This window comes from Microtus pennsylvanicus, chromosome 3 (genome assembly GCF_037038515.1).
Source record: "Microtus pennsylvanicus isolate mMicPen1 chromosome 3, mMicPen1.hap1, whole genome shotgun sequence".
NCBI classification, from domain to species: domain Eukaryota; kingdom Metazoa; phylum Chordata; class Mammalia; order Rodentia; family Cricetidae; genus Microtus; species Microtus pennsylvanicus.
The window spans coordinates 49759153-49772017 of record NC_134581.1 but is presented as its reverse complement, the minus strand read 5'-3'; the positions used below and the strand labels follow the sequence as shown (position 1 = coordinate 49772017).

General features: G+C 36.7%; 1 protein-coding gene across 1 annotated transcript in view; it reads left to right on the top strand.

The window, feature by feature from the left end:
• Adam10 (ADAM metallopeptidase domain 10) overlaps positions 1 to 12865 on the top strand; it is a 98325-nt gene that overhangs the window by 48150 nt on the left and 37310 nt on the right. The window contains exon 5 of the mRNA XM_075965316.1: positions 10937 to 11037. Coding sequence (XP_075821431.1) covers positions 10937 to 11037 — 101 coding nt within the window. The remainder of the gene's footprint in view (positions 1 to 10936; positions 11038 to 12865) is intronic.

The window sequence follows — 12865 nt, the reverse complement described above, 5'->3', positions numbered from 1 at the left end:
AAATTAAGATACTTACAACTTTGTTTTACAATTTAAAGATGGACTTCATTCATGTAGAAGGTTTATTTGTGGAGGCTTCAGTATGTTGCTTTTAATACTTTTAAAATATCAGTTAGAAGTCAGATGTGGTGACACACCATGCCTGTCATCTCAGCAAATGCTAGATGGAGGCAGGAGAATCAGAATTCAAAGTCATCTTCAGCAAGTGCAAGACCAGCCCAAGCTACATGAAAACGTGTCTCAAACATCAAGCAAACAATCTGGAAAGTGAATAAGCAGGAATTAGTTAATTCCATATATGTTTTTGAAATTGTTGGCACAATTGAGTTTTATTGGTGACTATGCTTTCCTGGTCTTTTGTGTCACCATGAGATGGTGGTATCAGTGGGATTACTAGCATTGTTAATATTTTATGATGTCAGATTGTAATGTCACTTTTATAACACAAATTTCTGAGGATTACCTTTAAAGTATTCTACTAGCCATACATAGGGCTAGTGTGGAGTTTGGAAATCTTGCATTTATTGAGTTGTGACAAGCTAAGATAGACAAGTGATGGGAAATAGTGATGTTGGAACTTTGTGAGCAAGGGTATTAGTTATCTTTCTACTACATGATTTAATTTATAGCTTTTGTTTTGTTTTGGTTTTAAATATTGAACATAGGCACAATAAAAGTATTTGGAACAAATATAAAACATTAGAGAATGTTTTTAACTTTCAAAATTTTTTGTACATTGAGGTTCACACAATCCTAGGCAGGTGTGATGGTTAGTGTTAGATAGATGGAGGTGCTTTTTCGTTGTGTGTGTCCCCTCGCTCACCTGGGGAGATAAAAATTTCTCCAACCGTTTTACAGGTGGAAAAATTGAGAAAGCCAGAAAAAATGGCAGTTATTTAAAAAGCTATAGTTAATTAGAAATCTAATTTAGTTAAAAATTAGATCAAAAGAAGCAAAGGGTATGAGGAATATCAACACATAGGTGATGCAAGTTCTGAAGATTCCAATTTTGAAGTTCAGCCTGTTTTTCATAGGGAGTTCTGGCTAGCCAGGGCAACAGAACTATGCCCTGTATTTAAAAAAAAAACCAAAACAATAAAACAAAAACCAAATTACAACGCACAAACAAAAATTTAAAAAGGCTTATTCAATCAGAAACTATACAAGTAGAACTTGTTAAGAAAATTTTAGATCAAGACCTTTTCTGATTTGTTACCATATATGGCTGTATGTATTTATATCTTTAATTATAAAATAAAGTATAGCTGCAGTGATCTATAATGCCTCATTTCAGAAGCATATGATGCTTTAAAAACATCAAAGATCTGTCATAAAACAACTCTAGGAACTGACATTGAATTTTTTTTCTTCTGCGAACTGTTTCACTTTTCTATTTTACAGTATTTATTTTACAAAAGGAATAAATTAGTGGGCCTGATGGCTCACATCTGTAGCCGAGAATTCAGGAGACTGAGGCAGGAGGGTTGAGGATTTGAGGCCAGACTGGACTACATAGTGACTTCCAGGATAGCCTGAACTTTATAACAAGACCCCCGTCTTGAATAAATAAATAATATCAACAAGAAGAGCAGAAATTAACTTATTGTACAATCTAGATATTATAGTTGGGTATAATTTCAAGTGTAGTTTTCAGTACAATGTGGTGAAGTGTTTGTGAACATTTGATTTGGTAGTAAGAAGACTAAATTCAAAAGATCTTCAAATGTTACAACTGTTCATTTTAAAGATCAGTGTTTTCTTTTGGAGTATTGACGAGTAAGTTAATGCAGCTCTGGGAAATAGTAGCACACATTGGTTTAAGCTTTCTGGAAGAGCAGGTGCCTTATGTGTTTTGGGCAAGTTCTGCTGTATCCTATTTTGATTGTGTCTTTTATAATAGTCTGTAAAAACAGAAATTTAAAAAATGCTTTTTGCAGAACTCATTTAGAAATGGTAGATGATTTCTAGTCATTGTTGGTAGCATGAAAACCAGTAGGAGGCTATTGAAGAGGTGTTTTGTTGTTTTGTTTTTTTAAATATATGTCTGCATGATAGATGTCTTTGAGAAAGAGACATAGAAACCAGCTATTGAATGGAAAAATTAAATTCAGCTATATTGGTTTATGAATGTAAAACAGGAAATACTGTCTTAAAAAATACATCTTGAAGGTGAATTCTCACTTAGTGAAAGAATGTACACCAGATGTGGTGACGTAAACCTTTAGTCCCAGCACTTGGGAGGCAGAGGCCGGTGGCCAGCTTCTGTGAGTTTGAGGCCAGCCTGATTCACAGAGTGAGTTCCAGGACAGCCAGTGCTGTTACAAAGAAGAAAAAGAAATCCTGTCTCAAAAAATAAAATAAAGTAAAAAATAAAAAAATGAAATAAAAACAAAAACCTAATACTGTAACTTACTGAGAGTGGAACAAACCCAGGAATCCTTAGTTGAATTTAGTTTCCTGGGGTTTGTGACATTGAATTTGAACCTTAAGACTAGAGGTCTTCTTTAGACTTCCAGAGAAAAGAGTCTGTGATTACAGAAACTGTTACCAGCTTGCAACAATATTCTTTTTTTTTTTTTTTACTTGCTACAGCTTGTGAACTTGAGAAAAGAAAAGAAAAAAGAAAAACAAAAACAAAAACAAACCATGAGCCACATATTGGCTTTGTCTTAGAGGCACCCACTTAGGCTGTGGACAGGTGTGCGATGCCAAGTAGCAAAGATGGACATACTGTGTTTCAGTTGTAAATTTTACAATTCACAGGTTCTCTGTTAGTTTTGTACTGCTACTTCAGATTTAAAAAAAAAAAAAGAAAAAACTTTTAGAGGAAGGATTTAGGTTTATCTTTTGTTCTGGAGTTCAGCCAATGGTTTGTCCTGTTGGGCCTCTGGTGGCAACAGTGAATGTATCATGGTGAGGAGTCTGTGAATACTGTTTACCTTATGTCCTCTGGGAATCCAGAGAGACAGTGATAGGAAAGGCCTTGGATGATACTTCTTCAGTGCTTGCTTTTAGTGACCTAATTCCTGCTAGGTTTTTTCCACTGCCTTTGAGCATAATAGGTGGCCAGGCCTTCAGCAAATACTTCTTTAGCAAGTTTAATGATTACTTCATTTCTTAATTTACATTATTTGAATGGCTGATCTTCTCCTTAGGTCATTGTACACAGTGGTGGATTACTGCAAAGTTCCATCCTTTTAAATTTCAGAATCTAGTGATTCTGTTTATAATTGGTCACAATACAACAGCATTTTCCCTGTTGTTCTGATTCCCATGCGCCTCCCTGCCGACCCTAGCCCTTTGTTCCAAAAGCCAGAGGAAGGAAGGATGTGCTTGAGTCAGCTCTCTCACCTGTTTCCTGGGAGAAGAGTGACATGTGTGCTGCTCTTTCCACCTTCCCCATGTCTCCTAAACTGGGAGTGGGGTTGGTGAGAAAAGGGGCCCTGTCCATTGGAATTGAAGAGAAGCATTTGGAGTCCTTCCCTACCTTCACATTCTTCATCCTTTCTTCTCTTGGTCCTTTTTTTTTTTCTCTTGGTCCTTGCTATTTGGGAAACTTTGGAATAAATGGAAATTTTCTTAGTTAAGGAACATGTCCCATAATATGGCAATAGTTTTCATATAATTATCTCTCTGTGGAGTTATTGTATTTTAAATTCAGTTCATATTAAGGATTGCATTATTTGATTGGATTTGTTGATCAATAGCTTATTATCAGATTTTAGAACTGCTCTTGTCTATTAGAGAGCTATGGTGAACCCTAGACCTTAATTAACTACATAGAGGTGCTGAAGTGGGTGTTTTGTGACTGGTGGTACGGGCCAGATAACTCAAACTGTAAATATCCTGCCTTAGCAGAGTGGATAATTGAAAGTCAACTACTTACTTCCTCTCTTAGGTGGTGCCTTAGTGTACGTGTGTATGTGTGTATGTGTTATTTATATTTGTGCTTCCTACAACAAAACAAAAGCAAGTGGTTTATATGCAGAGGAACTGGAGAAAAGGCAGGAACTCTAAAGCCATCTTTGTTTTAAACTGGCTAATGTTCTCCACTCATTGCTCATTCTTTTGAAAGAATCGCTGTTTGGCATTTTCAGGGAACCGCAGTGCATCCTATGATTTTTGCATCTCAATGGGGGCTTATTCATTAGTTGAACAAAGGCTTTTTCTAGAAATGAGGATTATATTGTTAGTAATTTTAGAGAGAAAATGTCATTGTCCGTTTTTGTAGTTAATGTGGTAGCCAGGGAAAATAGTCTCTTAGAAATTTTAGAAGTATACAGAAAAATTTTTGTGCTTGGCCTTTGTCCTTTTCCTGTCATGAAAATTTTGTGCTGACAGAATTTGAAATATATAACAGTGTTTTGTTGCAGAATTTGAAATATATAACAGTGTTTTGTTGCTTTGGAATTTTACCCTAAAAAGATTTCAGAATAATTTATGTATTTATCTTACATAAAATATAATTTACAGAGCCAGGCGCTAGTGGTGCACACCTTTAATCCTAGCACTCGAGAGGCAGAGACAGGTGGATTTCTGTGAGTTCGAGGCCAGCCTGGTCTACCTGAGCTAGTTCCAGGGCAACTAGGTGTGTTACACAGAGAAACCATGTCCCAAAAAAAACCAACCGAACAAACTATATATATATTACAAAGAAATAAAACACTAAATGTTTAAACACTTTTTATTTTAAAATTACAGTTTATTAAATATACCTTTATTGTTTTTCATTTTATGTGCATTGGTAACAGTAGGAAGTTTTAGCCTTTTGACATTTAAACATTAGAACAGTTACAGATTATTGAAGTCACTTCCAGAGTTCAAGAAGTTTGCAGGATCAGTTTTATGATCTGTACCAAATAAGGTTTGCCTCTTGCTAACTGTATGCTAGTGAAACTGAAAACAGATTTCAGAATAGATTGGAGGTTCCAGGCTGTGTTGGTAAGTTAAAGCTATGGCTACAGGTCATGACTTTTGAATGAGAATAGTCTTTGTTACCAGGGGTATAGGTAAAGAATTGAATTTAAAAGAAATTTGGTTTCGTTTAAGTCAAGGGGGTAGGGTAGGGACAAAGAAGTTACAGGTGAATGCAGCGATAATTATTATCCTTGGTGACATATAAAAGAAATACACAGGAGGAAATTCTCTTATGAGAGTGCACAGGATGGTAGGTGTTGGTGTGTTAAAAGAGTTTATTGTTTTTGAATGATTCATAGGTCTAGAGGGATTGTCTAGACAGGCAATGGTAGACAGAAGATAGGATACTGAAAGTTGAGGTTGTAAAGGGGTTGGTTATCAGTCATGAGAAAGTTCAAAAGTAGGAATGTAGACTAGGGAAAAGATCTATATATTCCAGAGAGATCATCAACATGGATGTTGTAGTTTCAAAGAATTATAATGAGTGATGGAAGTAAGAGTGAATCAAGATCTTAGAAGAAGAAATAAAGGGACGTGACTTTGAGGGCTGCAGAGGCCACAGGAATCAGCACACACACACACACACACACACACACACACACACACACAAACATATATTATACATATACACACACACACACACACATATATATATACATACATAAATATCTATAATCTAACGGCTATTTTTTTCTTTTAACTAATCCAAGGCAGAAAATGGTATATAGCCCTGAGTGCTTATTGAAATGGGCAGGGGGAGATGATTTTCTAACAGTAGGTTGTCCTTAACTCCATGATAAAGGTAAAAATGCTATTGACCTTTGCCAGATGATGGACTTTAGAGTAGCTGTTTTTATCAAAACATACTCTTTTGATTATAGATAGTTGTAATCTTTTCACAGTGATGTAGTAGCAAGGCAGTTTTATGGTAATTCTAGGCTGCCTTTTCACTTAGGCATGACAGACAACCTGTTGGATATTGGTTCTGTTAAGTTTCTACTGACTTCCCCTCAATTCCTGCTGGTGGTAGCTCATATAGGCAGTCTGGTATACTCTGAATACTGGTACATATTTGACTACTATATGAAGACTGGGAACTCCCTCTAATATCAAGTATATGTAATTGTATACATTGTTACAAATAGATGTGTTTATGTATGTAAATGTATTAACTCATCTTTTTCAGTAGAGAAGGTAAAATGCTCAGTAGATATTATTTGTTAGATTATTTTAGGATTAATGATGAAACATATAGCTTGCATCCATAACAATGTATTGATGATAACCAATGCTAATCATAATCTCAGCTGTCACAGTCCCAGACTGAAATATCCCCAAAGAGCAAAATCCTTAAAGTATAAAATAGCAAAAATTATATAAACGAGGCATAGTAATGTATAACAAGTCGTCTTAAGGAGGTTAAGGAAGGGGAGTCCAGTTCAAACGTTTGTGGCTAGCCTGTGCAATAATGGCCAGGCCCTGCCGCTTCACTCCAAAACCTCACCATTCCAAAAAAAATCTCAAATGTTGATGTCTAAAAGATGAAATCTCCAAAAAAAACATTTTCTTGTGTGTGTGTATGTGTAACACAAATAATAAAAACCCAGGGACAGATATTGGGGTTCAAGCTAAAGATTAGAAAAACAAAGCACTCAACCACTAGAGAGACCTTTTACCTCTACCAAATCTTCAGACCAAAAAAGTGAGGTCTCCATGAATCCTCAGACTCCACACTCCAGTGAGTTCCTGTCTCTCCCTCTTTCTATTCCTCTCTGCCCCCAACCATATTGCTCCTCTGTTCATCTTCCTAATGCTGGGATTAAAGGTGTGTGATTCCCAAACACTGGGATTAAAGGTGTAAACCACCACCACCTGTATCTATTTCTGGATCGATCTTGTGTGGCTCGGGATAGCCTTGAATTTACAGAGAGCCATCTGTCTCTGTCTCCCAAATCCTGGGATTAAAGGTGTATGACACCACTCCCTAGCCTCTAGTGGCCTAGCTTTGATTCTGATTATAAACAAGCTTTATTAAAATACAAATAAAATATCACTACGTGTGTGTGTGGGGGGGGGGGGGCAAGGAGGAGGATCTAAGTTTGAGACCAGGCTGGAATACATAGTAAGTTTTAAATCAGCCTGAACTACATAGGAAAACTCCGCCTAAAGCAAAGCAAAACAAACAAAGAAAAACAGCCCAAGGCTTTTTTGGTCTGCATTTGCATTTCTTTTAGCTGATGAGATCACCAGAGTTTTCAATGAATTAACAACAGTGTTGTTACTGGGCTGGTTTGAAAATAATTATGTGCAGTATAGGATAAGAGAACATTTGTTCTACAGTGTTGCATTTTTAACCACTAGTATATCATGTGCCAATTTTGTGATTTCTATATGAGTGTCCGCAGAATGGATTTTCCATTCTAAAGAATGCTGGGGAGATGACTCACTCAGTAAAGTGCTTGCTATGCAAGCATAACATTCGAGTGGATCCCTAGCATGCATGTTATGGTAGCTTGAATGTAATTGGTCCCCATAAGCTCATAGGGAATGGCACTATTAGCTGTTGTGCCCTTGATGAAGTAGATGTGACCTTATTTGAGTAAGTGTGACGCTGTGGGGGCAGACTTTGAGGTCTCCTATGCTCAAGCAACATCTAGTTCAGATCACTTCTGTTGCCTGTGGGTCAGCTCCTTCTCAAGCACCATGTCTGCTCATCATGGCGATAGTGGACTAAATCTATGAAACTATGTATGAGTGAGACACCCCAGGTAAATGTTTTCCTTTACAAGAGTGCTGTGGTCATGGTGTCTCTTCACAGCAAGAGAGACCCTAACCAAGACATATCTAATAAACTAGAACAGACAACTTACACCTGTAATTCCAGCACTGGGGAGGTGAAACAGAAGGATCTCTGGAGTTTGCTGGATAGGTGGTTTAATTGAATCAGTGAGTTCTAGGTTCATCAAGAGACCCTGTCATCTTCCTCCTACACCCCAAAAAAATCAAAGTGTGTGTGGTGGTGGTTGGGTCCAACAATATGGCTCAGTGGTTGAGAACCCTGGCTGCTTCCAAAGAACTCAAACTCTGTTTCAGTATCTACACGGCAGCCCACAACTGCCTGTAACACCAGTTTCAGGAGAAGCAGTAGTGTCTTCTAGCTTCAGCAGACAGTAGGCATGCAAGTGACGCACAGACATATATGTAGGCAAAACATTGATACAGATAGAGATAGCAGTAGGGAGGGAGTGAGGGAGGAACAGATATGTAGAAGGAGCTGCGGGCAGGCCTGCTTTTCATCCCACACGGCTAGCTTAGCCCCAGAATAATCACACGGAAACTGTATTCATTTAAACACTGCCTGGCCCATTAGTTTCAGCCTCTTATTGGCTAATTCTCACATCTTGCTTTAACCCATATTTAGTAATTTGTGTAGCACCACGAGGTGGTGGATTACCAGGAAAGATCCTAACCTGCGTCTGTCTCGGGTCGGAGAATCATGGCGTCTGCCTGACTCTGCTTTCTTCCTCCCAGAATTCTGTTCTGTCTACTCCACCTACCTAAGGGCTGGCCTATCAAAAGGCCAAGGCAGTTTCTTTATTAACCAATGAAAGTAACACATAGACAGAAGACCCACCTACATCACGCATGAAAGAAAGGAAGAAAGAGGAGAGTGATTAAGAAGACCCCCAATGTTGTTCTCTTGTCTCCACATGCAAGCTCACCACATATCACACACCCATACTGCCACTACTGCCATGAACCAACACAGAATCACAGGACAACAGTAGGTGCAGAAATCAAGTAGGGTTATAGTTACTTTTCTTTTGCTGTGAAGACACCATGACCAAGGCAGTTTATGGAAGAAAGAGATTATTAGGGGCTTACAGTTTGAAGGTGAGTCCATGACCATGATGGCAGGGAGCATGGCAGCAGAAAGGCAGGCATGTCTGGAGCAGTAGGTGAGTGCTTACGTGCTGAGACAACAACCACAAGGCAGAGAGAGCTAATTGGAGATGACATAGGCTTTTGAAACCTGAAACACCATAGTGACACACCTCCTCCAGTAAGGCCACACACCTCCTAATCCTTTCCAGATAGTTCTACCAACTGGGGACCAAACATTCAAGCATAAGAACCTGTGGGAGCCATGTTTGTCCAAACAACCACATCAGCTAAGTCAGCAGCAGAATCCATCATCTTCTACATTGTTGTCTTATGAGAAATAGAATAATCTTTTCTTTGCTTAAACTTTTTAATATTATAATTACATCATTTCTCCCTTCTCTCAACAAGCAAGATGTGAGGTAACAAACCACAAACCTTGTGGTAAAATATACAATAAATGAAATGGGTTAATTTAAGATGTAAGAGCTAGCTAGGAATATGCCTAAACTGTTGGCCAAACAGTGTTATAATTAGTATAGTTTTGTGTAATTATTCAGGTCTGGGTGGCCAGGAAATGAAAGCTCAGTCTCCATATTTACATAATGGCACCCAGCGTGGGGCTCAAACTCACAACCCTGAGATTAAGAGTTTCATGGTCTACCTACTGAGCTATTATGATTCATTACCTCACATCTTGCTTCTTGGGTGGCTACATGGTGTCTGTTTGACTCTACTTTTTTTCTCCCTGCATTCAATTTAGTTTTCCCATCTAGCTATATTCTGCCCTGCCATAAGCCAAAGCAGCTTTTTTATTAACAAATGGTAATAAAACATATTCATAGCATACATGGGGGAATCCTACATCAGTATATAGTTAATAGTATGATTCCCAATGGCATTTTTAGATATCCTTATTGTTATTTTACCTTCCTTTTGTATTTACCTTCCTCCCCACTTCCTAAAGAGCCTGCCTTTCCCCATTTCCCATATTAGATCTTTTGTATCCTTCTCTTTCCATTTATCCTATCCCCATCTTCCTAAGGAATTCCTCTTTTCCCATTTCCCTTACGAGATCACTGTGTCCTTCTGTTCTCCCTCTCCCCATCTTGGCAATGGTTGTGTTTTACTTTCCTGGTTTCTACAGTTACTGCTGAGGCTTTTCAGTGCATACTCTTTCCTGCCTGTATCTTGGCATTTTATTTTGTCAGTTCTCTTATTAATTGTGGTTATTGAATTGGATTGTAAAATGTGTTCATAAACTAAGGAGAATCTTAATAAGAAAGAAGTTTGTAGATTATTGAGAAAGTAGAATAAACATTTAAATGACTCACTTAAATTACATAGTTTATTTGAAATCAAAACCAGTTTAGCTGAGGATAAATTAATACATGAAGGGAGAACAAATGATACCATAGTTATTAGTTTGTGTAGCATGGATTTGAATTATACATGGGATAAATTTAAAATCAATCTACTTTTTTTCATGCCATAGAATATTTTTGGAGAACACTTATCTGAGCCAGTTAGTATTCATAGAAGTACTTCAAACCAAAGATAGTCTTATGTTGGCTTTACTGTGCTCAAATTGGGGGGAATTTGTACATTTGTAGTGTAGGAAATTTAATGTACTAAAGGGAAATAACAAAACGAGGTAAATTGCAGTTTTAAGATGCTCTGTTCATTAATGTGGGAAAATTAAGTCCAAAATAAAGAGTGGCTATAGTTCTGTTTTTGAATTAGATTAAAAGCTAGAACCAGGAGTCCAAGTCCCTAGTACAGTGCCTTTCTCAGGAATGTTCATTAAACATTTATGACCTTCATTAATTATGATACTCAGTTTTTAAAATTTATTTCTATTTGGTGTGCATGTTGCCTCATGTGTGTCTATGCACAACGTCTATGCCTGGTATCCACAGAGGCCAGAAGAAGACATTGGATCTCCTGGAACTGGAAGAACAGTCAGTTGTGAGCCACCATGTGGGTACTGGGAATTGAACCAAGGTCTTCTGGAAGAGCAGTAGGTGCTCTTAACCACTACACCATTTCTCCAGTTCCAAATTAGGATAGTTAATTTTTAATTGATAATATGCTGTCTCTATCTAAACATGTAACAATGATATTTCTTCTGCTTTAGATTATCCCCATAAGTATGGCCCACAGGGGGGCTGTGCAGATCACTCTGTCTTTGAAAGGATGAGGAAGTACCAAATGACTGGAGTAGAGGAAGGAACACAGGTAAGGATTTCAGCATTTGTTAAACTTAAGACATGGAAATGTACTTGGGCAAGTGTTTCTTCTTCTCACAATATATTCTAGGAGTTAGTAAATGTTTATACCACTGTTATGAAATATTTATACTCATTTAATGTTCAAAAAGGCCATGCACATAATTTAGCAGTAGTAAGGAGGTAGTGCTGATCTCCCTTTTTAAAACTGAGTCTTGAGTCTTTGGACAAACCAAGATGATTACTCACCCTAAATGAAAGCTCAGTGCTGTTGACATTTTAATTGACATTGAGCTTTTCTTTTTATAGTCATAAACAATCTATGCTATGTTATCATGCCCCTAATTTTTTACACCATTTAAGTATCTAAGCAAAGGCTAGATAAACACTCCAGGAGAATAACAGACTTTAAGAATATGTACAATTGCCCATGGTTGTGAGCACCATGCTGGAATCCCAGTACTTGGGAGACTGAAGCAGGATGAAAATGCAGTGAATGTGTTCTCAAGTTCTTAAATTTTCTGTGAAATTTTAAAAGTATATTTGATTTTATTAAGTAAAGGATTATATAGTTACTAAGTTAACTTCTTTCTCTAAAAGATAGGAATCTAGAAAGGTGGAAAGTAAAAATATATGAGATAAAATTTTCAAACTCTAATCAGTATTATATATACTTTGTTAATATTGAAGTAGATTTCAGGTAAGAAAGCATTAGAAAAATATATTTTTAAAGATTTTTGTTCTCTTTTGTTGTAATGTTATACTATAACTTCAGCATATATAAAGCCGTGCCTGCATCTGTAGCTCACTTGTTGGATACTGGTTTCTTATCACTTGGGAGAATAGGCAAGATAAGAATTTCAAGATTGTCTTCAGCTCCATTTTGAGTTTAAGACCAGTTTTGCTACATGAGGTTTTGTCTCTGAACAGAATAATACAGCTGAAATTGACTAAACCAGAAGGAACAGTAGAAAGACTATATGACAGAGATTTCAGTTCACTTCTTAGGGAATAGTTGGATAAAGAATAAAGCCCAATAAAGATATGGAAATTCTGAATTATATGATTAATAAATTTGACCACTTAATTTATGTTATCTCCTCTACTTGGGAATCTCCTTCACACTTAAGGCTAACTTAATTTAAATTTTTCTTCAAAAAATATTTTCATTTTGGAGCATTCAGGTTTTTCTCCTGAAGTTTTTTTTGTTTTGTTTTAAAACTGTATATGCAGTTTTGAAATGTAGCTGAGATTAATATTCAGATCCTTTAACAGTAAATGCATCTTTAAAATGTAGCTAAGATTAACATTCAAATCCTTTATGTATGAAGTAACATGATTATAAATATGAACTGTATAACATAAACTTGTGCATATGAAGTACTTTTCAGTCGTTTTCAAGCTAAACAGACTGGCATCATCTAGAAACCACCTAAATGAAAGTCTCCTGAGGAAATTAGTATTAAAGGCATGCTTCCTCCAAGTGTACTATTTAGGACTGTAGCTTTTTAATAGTATTGATTTCTCCCTCCCTCATGGCTGGGAATTGAATTTAGGGCTTGTTCATGCTAGGCAAGCACTGTACCACTAAGCTATATCACTAACCCAGTAGAATTTATTTTTACCACTTAAAATTCTTTTTAAAAATTGTGTGTCTTTATTATATAGTCTCTATATTATAGATATATAGAGAGAATGAAATTATTATAGTAAAGCAAATTAACATTCATTATCTCACTGTTACTCCTTTTTTTGGAACATAATTTAGCATTTATAGTTTATATGAATTAACAGGGAATTGTCCAGGGAGAAGGAAAATATAAATTGTTAATGTAAAT